The sequence below is a fragment of the Salmo salar genome, chromosome ssa18, assembly GCF_905237065.1.
Source record: "Salmo salar chromosome ssa18, Ssal_v3.1, whole genome shotgun sequence".
NCBI classification, from domain to species: Eukaryota; Metazoa; Chordata; class Actinopteri; order Salmoniformes; family Salmonidae; genus Salmo; species Salmo salar.
The window spans coordinates 20,371,413-20,389,234 of NC_059459.1; the positions used below are offsets into that span (position 1 = coordinate 20,371,413).

Here is a 17,822-nt window from a genome sequence, read left to right on the forward strand (position 1 = left end):
TGCAGCCAATCAGTGTTGTACCGTTGAAGTCTACAAAATGGCTTTCTTTCCAAACACCTGCTACACTTAGATCTTGATTATCTATTGTCCAAGCTGCCTATGATGTTGAAGGATTCTGTGACTGCTGAAAAACGAAGTGTTTTTTTTCATCACATCTTCTGAAAGGCTTTTCTTATAATTGGGCAAGGAATCTGTATGGAGTTTGGGGTTGTTACTGCCAACTAGGTTGACATGACATTGGCTCGCATTAGGCAATGGCATTGAGTGTCATTATGACTGATTTGATTTCTACAGCCTCCTGTTGCCATTGATTTCCATTTACAGCTGAAGATGTCTGTCTTTCTCTGTCAGCTTTGCTCTTCCTCCATTTACACAGTTTTGCAGCACTAATGAGGGTTTAGGTTCACCTATTGTGTAACAGTATTTAATAATATGATGTAGAAATGGTTTGCTAAGACTTACACGACATACAGTAAGTGCTCTTCAAGTGTTCTCTTTTAGTTTAGAATAAGACAGATATGTAATGTGGGGTTTATGGTTATGTGGGGCTGCGTCTTGCCTATAAAAATCACCTTTGTGAGTATGTAGATAAATGGTAGGATTGTACCAATTAAGTAAGTAAGTTGATTTGTTTCAACTATGTCAATTCAGGGATTTAATTGAAAATGCGATTAATGAACTAAATAATTCTCATTCTAAATAATTAGTAACTGTCTGGGTCATAAATTATGATCCAATACAATGCCTGAATCGAATTGGAGTTGAGATGGGATTGACCCCATCATCATAGATTTTGGTGAAAATAGCCCAGTTGGACCCAGCTGGCTTGATGCAGGCAGCCTGGTCTCATAGACTAGGCGTAACATAGTAAATTTAATTCCGGACACTCAAATTTGTATGATATGTTATGCTGGGTATGGTTACATAAGACAGATGGTTACTTAAGGCAAAAACTAAAGTAGGTTGGTTGGTCGGGGTGGATGGTGGGTGTATAACGTGAATCTCATCACGGGCAACTTTAACCTCTCTAGGATAGGTGGCACCAAATCGTCCCACCTACGTAACAGCCAGTGTAATCCCGTGGCACGTTATTCAAAAACCTTAGAAATGCAAAAACTTCAATTTTTCAAACATATTACTATTTTACACCATTTTAAAGACAAGACTCTCGTTAATCTAACCACACTGTCCGATTTCAAAAAGGCTTTACAACGAAAGCAAAACATTAGATTATGTCAGCAGAGTACCCAGCCAGAAATAATCAGACACCCATTTTTCAAGCTAGCATATAATGTCACATAAACCCAAACCACAGCTAAATGCAGCACTAACCTTTGATGATCTTCATCAGATGACAACCCTATGTTATACAATACATGCATGTTTTGTTCAATCAAGTTCATATTTATATCAAAAACCAGCTTTTTACATTAGCATGTGACTAGCATGTGACTAGCATTCCCACCGAACACTGCCGGTGAATTTACTAAATTACTCACGATAAACGTTCACAAAAAGCATAACAATTATTTTAAGAATTATAGATACAGAACTCCTCTATGCACTCGATATGTCCGATTTTAAAATAGCTTTTCGGTGAAAGCACATTTTGCAATATTCTCAGTAGATAGCCCGGCATCACAGGGCTAGCTATTTAGACACCCAGCAAGTTTAGCACTCAGAAAAGTCACATTTACTATAAGAAAAATGTTATTACCTTTGCTGTCTTCGTCAGAATGCACTCCCAGGACTTCTACTTCAATAACAAATGTTGGTTTGGTTCAAAATAATCCATAGTTATATCCAAACAACGGCGTTTTGTTCGTGCGTTCAAGACACTATCCGAAAGGGTAAATAAGGGTGACGAGCATGGCGCAATTCGTGACAAAAAAAATCTAAATATTCCATTACCGTACTTCGAAGCATGTCAACCGCTGTTTAAAATCCATTTTATGCCATTTTTCTCGTAAAAAAGCGATAATATTCCGACCGGGAATCTGCATGTAGGTAAACAGAGGAAAGAAAATAAAGCATTCGGTCGACTCGGGCACGCGCCTAAGCCCACAGTACTCTGAGCGGCCACTTGCCAAACGCGATAATGTGTTTCAGCCAGAGCCTGCCTCGATATCCTTCAGCTTTTTCCCGGGCTCTGAGAGCCTATGGGAGCCGTAGGAAGTGTCACGTTATTGCAAAGATCCTAAATCTTCAATAAAAAGAGCCCAGATGAAACACAACTTGTCAGACAGGCCACTTCCTGCATGGAATCTTCTCAGGTTTTGGCCTGCCATATGAGTTCTGTTATACTCACAGACACCATTCAAACAGTTTTAGAAACTTTAGGGTGTTTTCTATCCAAAGCCAATAATTATATGCATATTCTAGTTACTAGGCAGGAGTAGTAACCAGATTAAATCGGGTACGTTTTTTATCCAGCCGTGTCAATACTGCCCCCTAGCCCTAACAGGTTAACATTTTAGCTAATTAGCAACTTTTCAATTGCTTACTACATTTTAGATACTTTGCAACTACTTAGCATGTTAGCTAACCCTTCCCCTAACCCGAAACCTAACCTCAACCTTTTAACCTAACTCCTAAACTTAACCCTAACCCCTAACCCCTAGCCTAGCTAACGTTAGCCACCTAGCCACCTAGCTAGAATTTGTAACTATCATACATTTAGCAAATTCGTAACATATAATTCTAATTGTAATTCGTAACATATCATACAAAATGGGTGATGGACATCCACAAAATAATACATACCATTCAAAATGTAACATATCATACTAAATGGAGTGTCTTGGATTTCTGTACAGAATAATATGAAATGCTCTGAGACCAGGTTGTGCAGGGAGCTGTGGCGGTACAGATGACTTTCTTGTGACTTTCATTGCTTTGGGCAGTTGGATTTAACTTGACAAAGAGTAATGAGGTTATCGATTGGGCTACAACGAAATAAGCAGTCTTCAACACCTCTCGAATGTCTCTTGGGGGAGAAGGAACAGCCAAGTGCAACATCCTCAGAAATCTGGCCTGTGAAAATGTAGCCCATTGATTTTCGATAGATTATTCCATTAGAGCTCTAATGTAGTCTGTTTGGAGACAATCGCCATCCCTCTAGTTGATTAGAAAATAAGAAATCAAGTGGTGTGGGCCATAGAGTGGAGGGGTGGTAGTGGTACATCTAAGACATGTACAGAAGGACAAAACCATTTCTTCAGTAACTGTAAATACAGTAGTATTTAATTGGGATGTTGGTGTATAAACTTGTATTGCCTACCGTGTTGTAGCATCAAGTCCCTAAATCATACAAAAACAATTCTGATTTTAAATGTATTTCCTCATTATAATTTTTGTAAATTCTTGTATTGAAATGGCTAAACTCGATTTACCAAAACTGGATTTAAGTTGTACCTAAATTTTCACTTCTAGAATACAGTTTCATTCCAATGGTGTAGGTTTGAAAAATAATCGAGTTCTTCTGTGGGGTAAGTCAGTCCTTCCATGACCTCAAGTCAAGGTGCAGTAAAAAATGAGTGTGTTAAAATCATTGACATTTCAAATTGATTCATTCTAATGAAGGCCAGCATGCCTGAAACATCGATGGGTTTAACATACTCAATAAAATATGAACTTGACAAGCTTGCGTTACGCTTATTAGCCCACAAGAGCTCTTGAAGCAAGACGTTTTTTTCTTCCACAGGTTACCAAGTCAGGGCAGGCGAGTTACTTTGTGTCCTATATGAGGGAATCATTTAAACGAATTCAGCTACCCAAGTACTGTCTTCCTAAGGTAAGCATCAAACTACCCAAATACACCTTGCTACAGATGCAGCTACAGTTTGAGGAACATGAGACAATTTTCATTTCTGAATCCTCCCTTTACTCAGACTGCTGTCATGTTGTGGAGACCGTTACCTGCTCATCTTGAAGCACACTTGTTATTTCGCTCTCTCTACAGTATATTTCTCTCCATCTATCTGTGTGTCTATCTATTTGTCTCTACCTACCTGCCCGTATGTTCATCCTTTCACCATCTCTCGCTCCTCTAACAGGACATGCACATCATCAGTACAAATGAGAAGCAGGTGTTTTCTGCTGTACAGGAGTGGAACCAGAATGACACCTACAGCCTGTATATCTCAGACTCTCCAGGGGTCTATTTCACTCTGTCTCTAGAGAACCTCCGGACCAGAAGAGAGCCGGGCGGAAATTTACTGGTCGACCTGTATAAGGTACATCTATTGTATGTATATGTAAGACACTCAGCCTGTGGAACAACCTCCATAAGGTGCTCTTAGGTGTACCATAATACTATGTTAAGTACTGTTTGTTTAGTACCTCTGAAAGGCACACTTCCTGTGTATGATTTCATCTCCACTGTAGTTTTGCACAGTGCAAGGAATTTTCATAACCATGAAGTATTGTTTAAAATAATGACATACACTCTCTCTCAATGCGATACCTCTTTTGTTTTATCCATTTGGCTTATTGTCATTCTAGGTAGAAGGAATAAATGGCATATTTCTAGCCAACAAATTGGTGGGCCATGAAGTGAAGACATTCATCACCTATAACAAGGGTCAGACCTGGGCCCTGCTGCAAGCCCCCAACACTGATGTGGCTGGAAACAGTCTGCACTGCATCCTGGTGAGTTGAAGTTATGGATGGTGTGGTGGATGATGAACAAATTCATTCGGCTTCTGAACAAATTCATTCATCAAATGTTCCAATCCAACCAAAGCTCATTGATTTAAGAGTTGGAGTTGTTCATGGCAGTTGCTAGTCCACAAAGTGTGTCAAAATCTCCATTAACCTCAACTATTTCAATTTGCCTCTAGTAATCACTGTGCAGATACATCACCCTAATGAAAGTTACATTACAGTTAATGGCAGTTAGTGGTGTTCTGGATTAGATATGTTTGATATTAATTTAAATGATACAATCATTTTGAATGTTAAAAGCGAGTTAACATAATATGCATATATTATGCATTTCGAAAAGAATGAGAGGAATTATTGATATAACACTGTTTTTGTCTGTGTCGTTCAAATGCCCATTGTGCTCTGGCCTCCCCTCTGGGTTTGTAAAAGCTTCTATTAATGTTTCACAAAGTGGTTGAATCAGAGAGATGAGTGATTCAGATTTATCAGTAAATGAAACAAGTTTGTCAGATTTATCTTTGCATCTTGAGGATTTTTTAATTACATGGCTTTAAAATGGAAATGCCAGCTCCAATGTCCTCTGCAGGCTGTTTCAATCTGTTGGTGGAAAAGATTAAAAAAGTGTATTTGTTCCATAAATGGTCTTTGTAAACGTCCTTTTTAAATAGAGATTAGTTTGCGCAGTTTGAATACAGAGTCAAATATAAATGAGTCAGATATGGATCCGAATAAGATGTTTGATTTGATGTCTTGGTTTAGGTCTATATCTAAATTGAATCCATTGTGTTTGTTTTGGCAGCCATTTTGTTCTCTGCATCTGCACCTGGATACGCCAGTGAATCCTTACCTGCCTGGACGCATCTTCAGCATGGACTCAGCACCTGGGATCATTGTAGCTACAGGTAGGACAGAAGTAGAAATAGGTTGATAATGCCTGTTTCTGTGTTCAACCAACAAATTAGTAAAGGTAGGCACAGCTGTTAAAATAAAACATTGTGCAAACTTTTACATGTGGTAGAAATGTAAAAAATCTGTAAATGGAATACAGATCAATAAACGTGTTTATAATGAGATCAGGTCCTTCAATTTATAAAAAAATAAAAGCTGCATAGCTGTGATGATGTTATGCAGGTTTGTTTTCTTTGAAAATATGTGTCTTTACTATGCAAATATATTGGTATATGAATTCATATATTTGTTTTTGTTTTCAGGCAACATTGGTACAGAGCTGTCCTCCACTAACCTTGGAATGTTTATAACATCTGATGCTGGAAATAGCTGGAGACAGGTGAGACCGATCTGTGCCTCAAATTGGGCTCCAACTTCAGGTAGTTTTGTCCAAAATTTGCATTTTGAATGTGAACAACTTCTGATGTAAATCATGTTTATTGTCTTCTACCTTCTTTAGATTTTTGAAGAAGAACTCGGTGTTTGGTTTCTTGACAATGGAGGTGCTTTAGTTGCAGTTTCTTTAATTGCAACAGTACCCATCCGGCACGTATGGTACGTTCACTGTAATTCTACTACAGCATATGGGAGTATAATAATGATATTAACTGTATGTAAAGATGCATTATACTGTAACTTACCAGTTGAATTCAGAAACTGGTGTGCAAAACGTTGAGACTAATGCTGAAGTGCCTATTTCAGGACACAATTCATTTCATTCTGATTTCAGTTTTGGTGTTGTTGTTGCATACGATTATATTTAGCCTTTGAAATGCTGATTGGCAAGGTACGTTTTCATGGGATGTCTATCTCCAGCAACTGCAACTGTTTCTCTCACCACATCAAAACTGTCAGAATCCTTTCAACAAAAAAATGGCTGTTACCGCTTTGTACTGTTCGTGGGTATTTTCGAGAGCTTTTATGCAAATGTAGCCAAGTACAGGTTTGAAGTATCGAGGCACTTTGTTGGCCTAGGTCCTTGTGTTGTTGGAACTCTGTCACACCAGATACTTTGATGTCCCCCGCACTGAAACAGTGTCACAATCAATTAAGATCTGTGAAAGGTGATTTAAGTCCCTCAATTGTTAGAGCGTGAGTCATATCCATTTTTTTATGTTTTGTTGCCTTCGACATTTATCTAGACCCGTGAAACATTAGTTCCATTGTTGAGAGTGTAGTTGGGATAATTTCCCACATAGAGAACAAGCTGATAAGGGTACTTCATTTTTCATCTACGTCATGGTGAGAATGTACCTTACTGTCTTAAGAACAGTAACACTAGGAATTTGGACACATTTTGTTGACCTCTGTTTGTAGAAATGGTTAGAAATATTTTCTCTTAAACTCTTTTCATTGTCACACCTTACAAAGATTACAAAGATGCCATAGAGTTACGTCTTTTGGAATTGTGGTGTACTTAAGCAATAAGGCCAGTGGAGGTGTGGTATATGGCCAATATACCACGGCTAAGGGCTGTTCTTAAGCACGACGCAACACGGAGTGCCTGGATATATTGGCCATATATCACAAACCCTCAAGGAGCCTTATTGCTATTATAAACTGGTCACCAACGTAATTAGAGCAGTGAAACTAAATGTTTTGTCATACACGTGGTATACGGTTTGATATACCATGGCTGTCAGCCAATCAGAATTCAGAGCTCAAACCACCCAGTTTATAATTGTAACTATACCATTACTAACATTTTCATTGTTTTGAGTTTGCAAGAAAAGCATTTCACTGTACTTGTGCATGTGACATTAAAACTTGAAACTAATAAACTACATTATGTATTCAATCAGATGTTAATAGTTGTTGTCCTGTGTTGTGAAACAGGGTAAGTCTGGACGAGGGTAAGAAATGGGATCGCCACAGTTTCTCTCTGGCTCCTTTGTTTCTGGATGGAGTTCTCATGCAGCCAGAGAATCACATCATCACGTAAGTGGAGTCGGGATTTGGCCAACATTAAGTAAACACAGGCGTCATATTCTAGATTCCAGCTCATCTGGTTATGAGAGTAAAATAGAGTTGTTATTATGCTTGAATGGGTAAATAGCGTTTACACTTAATATCTCAATTTATAATGTTTTGTTTGCCCAGAGGTGCGATACACGCAATTGTGTTTGCATATATATTATTTTTGTTTGTGTTTAGTTTGTGCGTCTCAGCCACAGCAGCAATATACTGGTCTGAGCAGTCCCAGCATCTTAATTTTACAAGCGACAAAGACAATAAGGCTAACAACTTACCTAATGTTTTGTTTTGTTGATTTAAGTTTCACTGGACACTTAAGCCGTGTTTCAGAATGGCAGCTGATAAAGATTGACTACAAAGCCATCTTTAGCAGGAGATGCATGGACGGAGATTATCAGACTTGGCACCTACATAACAAGGTAAAAGACATATTGAAAGTTATTGATTTGATGCCAACATCAAGATGGGCATGTTTGTTTATTGTAACTGTAAACACAGCACATGAATGCATACACACGCACGCACGCACACACACATACACACACGCACACACACACTCAGCTGAATCACATTGTATATTCATACAGTATAATTTCAGACTGTTGAGCACTAAAAAACATTGAATCAATGTAATGAAATTCCCCACAGGGAATGACATGTCATGTTGTTTGATAGGGAGAGCCCTGTGTGATGGGAGAGAAGCAGACCTTTATGAAACGGAGGCCGGGTAACCGCTGTATGCTGGCCCAGGACTACTCCCGAGTCATATCCTCAGAACCATGCATCTGCAGGACATATGATTTTGAATGGCAAGTTATGGTAGACTTCCTCATTTGTTACGTCAGTGAATAGGCAATGGCATTGTAAGTGTAACCCATCTCCCAACTCTCTGCTGGACATTAAATGGAATTGTTTCTTAATTATTGTAGCCTGACAGACTTAACAGCCCTCCTAATCACACATCTAACCACCACAAATATTAGTTTGCTCAACTTTATACCTCTTCAATTCCCAACATGTTCTCTAGTTTATTGCAAATAGCCACTGTTCATGCATACACACAATCCAATTATAGTTTGAAAATTGTGAATGTGACTAACAGGCTGGTCTAATTTACATAATGTCAAATGATTTATCATCATCCAATTAATAAGTAATTAATTGCTAAATTAATTCTAAATGTCTTATCTTTCTGTCTGAAATTCTCTTTGATCCTATATGTCTGACAATAGTCATGTCTTTAGTTAATACTAGCACTAAGTCTTACCCATCGTTCAACTGAAAATACTTTTTCGTGACAGATAGGGGAAAGGAGACTGAAATGTCTCATGTTTTACAGTGATTATGGGTATGAACGTCAAGCCGATGGAAAATGTACCCCTGCTTTTTGGTTCAACCCAAGCACGGTGACAAGAAGCTGTAGCACTAGCCATAACTACCTCAACAGCACAGGGTAGGTACCTTGTAGTACTGTCCCTAATTCCTTCCTTCCTTGGGCAAAATAACATTCTGTGCTGTGATTTGATAGGGCCCTTTGTTCAGCAAATTACTCTCTCTGCATTGTGAGATTACATTAAATCTAGTCTCACTATCCATTCTAAAATGACATCTATGCTGTGAATTCAGGTACAGAAAGGTTTTGTCCAATAATTGCAAAGAGGGAGGGAAGGATGTGTACTCCCCCAGGAAACAGCATTGTTCCCCCAGGCCTCCCAGAGGCCTCAGACTGACTACCAGCCAGGGAGAGCTCACCGCCACCGTGGGCAGTAATGTCACCTTCCTGGTGTATCTGGATGATGTGAGTTTCCTCTCCCACCACTAACTGAAACTGTGCCATTACTAGCCATATTATTATTATTTAATCATTAAACTGTGGATGTTTGTCCTGGATTATCTTGTGCTTTTGAAGTGTTGGTTGACGTGACGTCCCCAGAGCCTGAACTTTTCTCGTCTGGTTTTGGGATGAAAGCACTATGACTCACTACATTTGTCTGTGTCTGTTTGGCTTTCTATCTTTATCTCTCACTTTCTCGTCTCCAGGGCCCAATTTTTCAAAAGTTATCTGATCATATTTCGGCAATCGGATAGGACTAAATGTTAGAATTGGGTTTTTACAAAACTTAAAAAGGTGATTCTGATAGGGATACAGATTTGGTAATCCAATCTCACCTTTAATCAGGGTTGAATTAAGTGTTTGTGTTTTTCAAAACTCAAAAATAGTGATTGGGATAATTTTGATGCCCAAAATCTGGATTATCTTGACACCACATGAAGGTTGGATTCAGGGTGGATTTAGAAAGGTGAAAGCCTCTACAACCAAGAAATGTCAATGCAACTAAGGTGACAAGGTTTTTAAAAACGTTCTTACATCTGATAACCAAAGTTGAATTTTGTTTAATTGATCGCAGTATAGATATGTTGTTACATTGAGAAGTTTCAAATAAATGTACTGACTTATAAGTGATATGCAGGCTCCATTATTTGTAGTCTAGGTACATTTGTTCATGTAGTTTACTCATCTCTGTTTCCCTATGACAGTGTAGAAGTAGTCCCATAACCTGCCCAGTAGATGGCTAGGTGTAGGCCTGTTCAAAGCACTGAATATCCAGATTCTGTGATCTTGATATTCTGGTATCTGGATCAGAATGATCCTATTCGATTATTTTCTGAAAAAAATGGCAAAGAAATGACCAGATTGATCTGATCCTGGATAGCAAAAAAGAGGATTACAGAATCCGGCTAATTCTGATTCTGATTTAAAAGTTTATAAAAACTGGGCCCTGTACTTCTCCAATGTCTAATCTCAAATCTCATCCCAAGTATTCCCATAGACAGCTCTTCCCTGTGAAAGATAATGCAGTGTCATAACATAATCTGTTTTGACTAATGCCTGTATTACTTCTTGTCTCCAGGGAAACTCGTTGTGGACTTATATCCAGCTAGACTTTGGGGACGGCATCACGTTCATGTACAACCTGAGCCGGAGAGGCGATGGAATCAAACACAGCTATAGAGAAGATGGGATCTTCAGAGTGACAGCACATGCAGAGAACAGCCAGGGTTATGACATCAGCTCCATGTTCCTACACATCACTAGTATGTCAATGAGAAACACTGGTTCCCTTATGTCTAATGTGGTTTAATGACTTTTCCTACCCAAGCATGTTACCACAGTAAACTACTGACACCAGCATAGATTACGGATGATCACATGTCACCAACTATAGATTGACCTACAACAACCTTTAATGGATTGAATGTTAAGTGCTTATGAAGCTGTTTGATTTTGTTGTATTGGTCAACTAACCAATTTAGTGTTCCCAAAAAGACTGCTTTCAGTTTGTATTGGCCAATGTGGTTCTCTTGTGTGCTTTGGTGTGTCTCAGGCCCAGTGGAGCGTGTGTATCTCTCAGCTCCTATTGTTGCCATCAGGAAGAAAGAAGCTAACCTAACGGCTGTGGTCTGGCCTGTCCACCACAGAACACTCACCTTCTTCTGGTGGTTTGAAAACAGCTCCGAGGTGAGGTTCCTTCACCCAATTACTCTGACCTTGAGTTTATTTGCGGAAAGTTATTTTGGTCCTTTGTGTTTTCCATGTGTGCTGGAAAAGGCAAGGTTGTGCGGTTTTCTATGCCATTCTCTTTATCTTGCGAAACCCAGCCCTTAATAACCTTGGATGGAAGCATCTCGTACACGTTTTGGAAGGAGGGCATGAACAGGATCATGGTCCAAGTGTCTTCTGGGTGCAACATACTGCAGGATACCAAGATCATCATTGTCAAAGGTGAGTGGGAAGGAGTCCTTCGAATGTCTTTATTGGTAATATGAATGTAACGTAAGTATGCAACTTATCTTCCATATTCATGTAAACACTGCCTCCTTGTTAGTGACAATGTGGATGTCAGCTCTACTCCCAGCTAGTCACCTCTACTCCCAGCTAGTCACCTCTACTCCCAGCGAGTCACCTCTACTCCCAGCTAGTCACCTCTACTCCCAGCTAGTCACCTCTACTCCCAGCGAGTCACCTCTACTCCCAGCAAGTCACCTCTACTCCCAGCTAGTCACCTCTACTCCCAGCTAGTCACCTCTACTCCCAGCTAGTCACCTCTACTCCCAGGTAGTCACCTCTACTCCCAGCTAGTCACCTCTACTCCCAGCTAGTCACCTCTACTCCCAGCTAGTCACCTCTACTCCTAGCTAGTCACCTCTACTCCCAGGTAGTCACCTCTACTCCCAGCTAGTCACCTCTACTCCCAGCTAGTCACCTCTACTCCCAGCTAGTCACCTCTACTCCTAGCTAGTCACCTCTACTCCCAGGTAGTCACCTCTACTCCCAGGTAGTCACCTCTACTCCCAGCTAGTCACCTCTACTCCTAGCTAGTCACCTCTACTCCCAGGTAGTCACCTCTACTCCCAGGTAGTCACCTCTACTCCTAGCTAGTCATCTCTACTCCCAGGTAGTCACCTCTACTCCCAGGTAGTAACTTCTACTCCCAGCTAGTCACCTCTACTCCTAGCTAGTCACCTCTACTCCCAGGTAGTCACCTCTACTCCCAGGTAGTAACCTCTACTCCCAGCTAGTCACCTCCACTCCCAGCTAGTCACCTCTACTCCCAGCTAGTAACCTCTACTCCCAGGTAGTCACCTCTACTCCCAGCTAGTAACCTCTACTCCCAGGTAGTCACCTCTACTCCCAGGTAGTCACCTCTACTCCCAGGTAGTAACCTCTACTCCCAGGTAGTAACCTCTACTCCCAGGTAGTCACCTCTACTCCCAGGTAGTCACCTCTACTCCCAGGTAGTCACCTCTACTCCCAGGTAGTCACCTCTACTCCCAGCTAGTCACCTCTACTCCCAGGTAGTAACCTCTACTCCCAGCTAGTAACCTCTACTCCCAGCTAGTAACCTCTACTCCCAGCTAGTAAACTCTACTCCCAGCTAGTAAACCTCTACTCCCAGGTAGTAACCTCTACTCCCAGGTAGTAACCTCTACTCCCAACTAGTAAACTCTACTCCCAGCTAGTCTTCTCTACTCCCAGGTAGTCACCTCTTCTCCCAGCTAGTCAGCTCTTCTCCCAGCTAGTCACCTCTTCTCCCAGCTAGTCACCTCTACTCCCAGCTAGTCACCTCTTCTCCCAGCTAGTCACCTCTACTCCCAGCTAGTCACCTCTACTCCCAGCTAGTCACCTCTACTCCCAGCTAGTCACCTCTACTCCCAGCTAGTCACCTCTTCTCCCAGCTAGTCACCTCTACTCCTAGCTAGTCACCTCTACACCTAGCTAGTCACCTCTTCTCCCAACAGGTCACCTCTTCTCCCAGCTGTCACCTCTACTCCCAGCTAGTCATCTCCATGCCATGAGGAACAAGAAGAAATTGTAAAGTCATGTCAGATCAAAAGCAATTCTGAGCAAACTGAATAATTCTAAATGGTACATTGCCACACGGAAACACTTTGTGGGTTCATGGCAGCATCCTCCATGTATCACAGATTTCTTCAAATCCCTGCTGTTATCGTTCTCTCCGGCTTTGGACGAGCACAACCCTGACATCCCGGAGTGGAGAGAGGACGTGGGCCGCGTGGTGAGGACAGCTGTATCACAGGTACAGGAAGAAGTTCCCTCTGGGACGACAGTCGATATGAGGTTGTCACGCAATGGCTTTTATGGTCTTAACAATTTCAGAACATGAGACATGATGAGGATTACTTCATTCAATGTGACATATTAAGGAAATAAAGTAAACATAGATGTTTAGTATCATGGGTTTTCCCACAATAGCAGTGTGTATGTTTGACTGTAAGACTGTTATTACAGGTTTCTGGATTTCCAGAGGAACGGCTGTTGGTATCGTTGTTTCCAGGTGTTCCAACAACAGCAGAACTATTTATCCTGCCTGAGACACAGTTGCCTGAACATGGGAAGCAGAACAAAGAGGACTTAGTGAGTGTAAGCATATTTTGCTTGACTTCTTGCAAGAGTTTGTCTTTTTGGAAATCTTCTAGAACAGATCTAATCGTCTAATTCATCTGCTCAAAATCCACATTTGTATAAACAATGGGGTTTAACTGACTTAATTGGTTTTCCAAGATAATGTTATCATAAGCCTTTATTCAAATTTGAAAAAGAATAATCTTTGCAAATGCACATTTTGGGGTGCCAAGTAATTTGTCTATTATGTCAAACAGATATCAAACCTTGTTATAAATGCCCTGAACCAAGGATTGGTCCAGTTTGAGTTGAAAGCTGACACTCAAATAATTGTTTACATCACACAGCTAACTTTGGGTAAGTTGCAGTTTTTCTTTGTCTCTTTCACAGTATAAAGTGCAAAATAACAATACATAAACAATTCAAAATACTATAACAAGCACTGTACTGACACTCAATTCACCAGCCAATGTCAACTAATGTTAACAGCAGATATTGATGGACATTTTCCATTGAATCCCTTTTATAACTATCTTATTACAGTAGAGTGTCTTGGAGTCATTGCGATCAATAATACGATTAACAACGGGTATCTTTAGTATGCACCTTGGAAATCAGTGGGGTCATTTGAATATTAGCATATCACCAAAACGTGTCGATCAAACCCACATTACTTTACCCTTTTCATCCAGCGATTGATCTGTCTTCACTTGTGTCTGCATGGAAAGGTCTGAGAAGCCTTTAAAATGCTATGGAAAGGTCATCAACTTCACTGGTCTCATCTTGGAAGAGAGAAATATGGGTTGGGAGGGGTGGGCTAATACATACTCAGAATAATACGCCTCAGCACTTAAAGCCATGACTAAGCACAAACCTTTCAGATGCATGGGGAGATAGAGTGCGACCTCATGTATGGAGGCCCTTTGTATGCCGTCTTAAAATGGAACATGACAGATACCGCTCCTTCCGAACCGCTCAGACCTAATGGGCTCATACTACGTGAAAAAATGTGAATATTTGCTGGTTTCTCCCCTTTTTTTCTCCAACTCTTTTTTTGTGTGTTCGGCATGATTTTTTTTGTTTATTAGGATCCCTTATGCAGCAGCTACTCTTCCTGGGGTCCACGCAAAATGTCCATGACACAGTACAGAACAGTTATAGACAAGAGTAACACAAAGACAATACTACATTAAATAAATGATATCAACAAAGGAATTGGCTAAAGCAGAAACTGGTCTGTCTCTGTCTTTCCCCAGCACCTCTGGTTTACTCCAACCCTATTCACAGTAGCTCAGTCATGCTGATGTTGCTATCTGTGGCGTTTGTTGGTTTAGCTGTGTTCTTCATCTTCAAGTTGAAAAGGTATGTTCTCATTATAATAATTATTGGTTGGTTATAGTCAACCTATTTTGTCTTAGTGGCATTCTTGAAGCCACATTATACTCTAAACTATTAACAAATAAGTGAAGTTCTTACAGTACTGCAGGTTAAGTTTGCATGACGTCAGTCAAGTGGTGTCTGGCTTGTTAGGAAAATCCCTTGGATCCATGTCCAGGCTGAGGAGAACCAGGAAAAGGAGCCGGAGATGATTGGCACGGTCGGGCAGAACAATACCATGTCCAAGATGAAGCTCAGTGAGTTCCCCACAGAGAAGGAACTCATGGAGAAAGAATTGAAGACCAGGAGCAGAGGTAAGTTTGACTTAGCGTCTAGAACATTAACAGACCTGCCTATTGGACCAAGGCCTTCAGAGCCAGGCTCCCAAGAACATTATCACATGTCGTAGCCTACAGTACCAGTCAACGTTTGGACACACCTACTCATTCCATGGTTTTTCTTTATTTTTACTATTTTCTACATTATAGAATAATAGTGAAGACATCAACACTATGACAGAACACACATGGAATCATGAAGTAACCAAAAAAGTGTTAAGCAAAAAAGTGCTCTTTAAAGTAGCCACCCTTTGCACACTCTCGCTTCATGAGGTAGTCACCTGGAATGCTTTTCCAACAGTCTTGAAGGAGTTGCCACATATGCTGAGCACTTGTTGGCTGCTTTTCCTTCACTCTGTGGTCCAAGTCATCCCAAACCATCTCATTTGGGTTGAGGTCGGGTGATTGTGGAGGCCAGGTCATCTGATGCATTACTCCATCAGTCCCCTTCTTGGTCAAATAGCCCTCACACAGCCTGGAGGTGTTTTGGGTCATTGTCCTGTTGAAAAACAAATGATAGTCTCACTAAGCGCAACCAGATGGGATGGCGTATCGCTGCAGAATATTGTGGTAGCCATGCTGGTTAAGTGTGCCTTGAATTCTAAATAAAATAAATCATAGACAGTGTCACCAGCAAAGTGTCACCAGCAGAGTTGCAAAGAAAATGCCATATCTAAGACTGGCCAATAAAAAGAAAAGATTAAGATGGGCAAAATAACACAGACACTGGACAGAGGAACTCTAGAATGCCAGTATCTCGGAGTCGCCTCTTCACTGTTGACGTTGAGAGTGGTGTTTTGCGGGTACTATTTAATGAAGCTGTCAGTTGAGAACTTGTGAGGCGTCTGTTTCACAATCTAGATAGTCTAATGTGCTTGTCCTCTTGCTCAGTTGTGCACTGGGGCCTCCCACTCCTCTTCCTATTCTGGTTAGAGTCAGTTTGCGCTGTTCTGTGAAGGGAGTAGTACACAGCGTTGTACGAGATACTCCGTTTCTTGGAAATTTCTCGCATGGAATAGCCTTCATTTCTCAGAACAAGAATAGACGGATGAGTTTCAGAACAAGGTCTTTGTTTCTGGCCATTTTGAGCCTGTAATCGAACCCACAAATGCTGATGCTCCAGATACTCAACTAGTCTAAAGAAGGACAGTTTTATTGCTTATTTAAACAGAACAACAGTTTTGAGCTGTGCTAACATAATTGCAAAAGGGTTTTCTAATGATCAATTAGCCGTTTAAAATGATAGACTTGGATTAGCTAACACAACGTGCCATTGGAACACAGGTGTGATGGTTGCAGATAATTTTTTAATCACACATCTTCCATATTCATGTAAACACTGCCTCCTTGTTAGTGACAATGTGGATGTCACCTCTACTCCCAGCTAGTCACCTCTACTCCCAGCTAGTCACCTCTACTCCCAGCTAGTCACCTCTACTCCCAGCTAGTCACCTCTACTCCCAGGTAGTAACCTCTACTCCCAACTAGTAACCTCTACTCCCAGCTAGTCACCTCTACTCCCAGCTAGTCACCTCTACTCCCAGGTAGTCACCTCTACTCCCAGCGAGTCACCTCTACTCCCAGCTAGTCACCTCTACTCCCAGCGAGTCACCTCTACTCCCAGCGAGTCACCTCTACTCCCAGCTAGTCACCTCTACTCCCAGCTAGTCACCTCTACTCCCAGCGAGTCACCTCTACTCCCAGCTAGTCACCTCTACTCCCAGCTAGTCACCTCTACTCCCAGCTAGTCACCTCTACTCCCAGCTAGTCACCTCTACTCCCAGCGAGTCACCTCTACTCCCAGCGAGTCACCTACGCCTATGTAGATATTCCATAAAAAATCACCTGTTTCCAGCTACAATAGTCATTTACAACATTAAGAATGTATTTTTATAAGAAACAATGTGTTGAAAATACCAAATTGTTTGCATAGTCAACTTACACACAGCTCTGACACACACACTTATCCCACCAGACATGCCACCAGGGGTCTTTTCATACTCCCCAAAACCAGAACAAATTCAAGAAAATGTTCAGTATTATATAGAGCCCTTATTGCATGGAACTTCCTTCCATCTCATATTGCTCAAATAAACAGCAAACCTGGTTTCAAAAAACAGATAAAGCAACACCTCGTGGCACAACGCCTCTCCCCTATTTAACCTAGATAGTCTGTGTGTATGCATTGATATGTAGGCTACATGTGCCTTTTTAAAAATGTATGTAGTTCTGTCCTTGAGCTGTTCTTGTTTTATGATGTCCTGTATTATGTCATTCTGTATTATGTTTCATGTTTTGTGTGGACCCCAGGAAGAGTAGCTGCTGCTTTTGCAGCAGCTAATGGGGATCCTAATAAAATACCAAATACCAAGTCTACACTGTATTTCTGATCAATTTGATGTTATTTTAATGGACAAAAATGTTGCTTTTCTTTCAAAAACAAGGACATTTCTAAGTGACCCCAAACTTTTGAACGGTACTGTATGTTGATTTGTTTAACACTTTTTTGGTTACTACATGATTCCATATGTGTTATTTCATAGTTTTGATGTCTTCACTATTATTCTACAATGTGGAAAATAGTAAAAATAAAG

At 40.8% G+C, this 17,822-nt stretch overlaps 1 protein-coding gene across 3 annotated transcripts in view; it reads left to right on the forward strand.

The window, feature by feature from the left end:
• LOC106577020 (VPS10 domain-containing receptor SorCS3) overlaps positions 1-17,822 on the forward strand; it is a 61,739-nt gene that overhangs the window by 40,994 nt on the left and 2,923 nt on the right. The window contains exons 8-26 of one of the 3 annotated variants that reach the window (XM_014154665.2): positions 3,704-3,793; positions 4,056-4,235; positions 4,504-4,650; positions 5,465-5,567; positions 5,877-5,953; positions 6,074-6,168; positions 7,450-7,551; positions 7,889-8,006; positions 8,263-8,396; positions 8,927-9,040; positions 9,214-9,385; positions 10,500-10,683; positions 10,974-11,107; positions 11,248-11,371; positions 13,075-13,187; positions 13,400-13,525; positions 13,771-13,870; positions 14,770-14,875; positions 15,044-15,204. In XM_014154665.2, the coding sequence (XP_014010140.2) occupies positions 3,704-3,793; positions 4,056-4,235; positions 4,504-4,650; positions 5,465-5,567; positions 5,877-5,953; positions 6,074-6,168; positions 7,450-7,551; positions 7,889-8,006; positions 8,263-8,396; positions 8,927-9,040; positions 9,214-9,385; positions 10,500-10,683; positions 10,974-11,107; positions 11,248-11,371; positions 13,075-13,187; positions 13,400-13,525; positions 13,771-13,870; positions 14,770-14,875; positions 15,044-15,204 (2,380 nt within the window). The other 2 variants (XM_014154664.2, XM_045700855.1) reach the window with 2 other exon arrangements.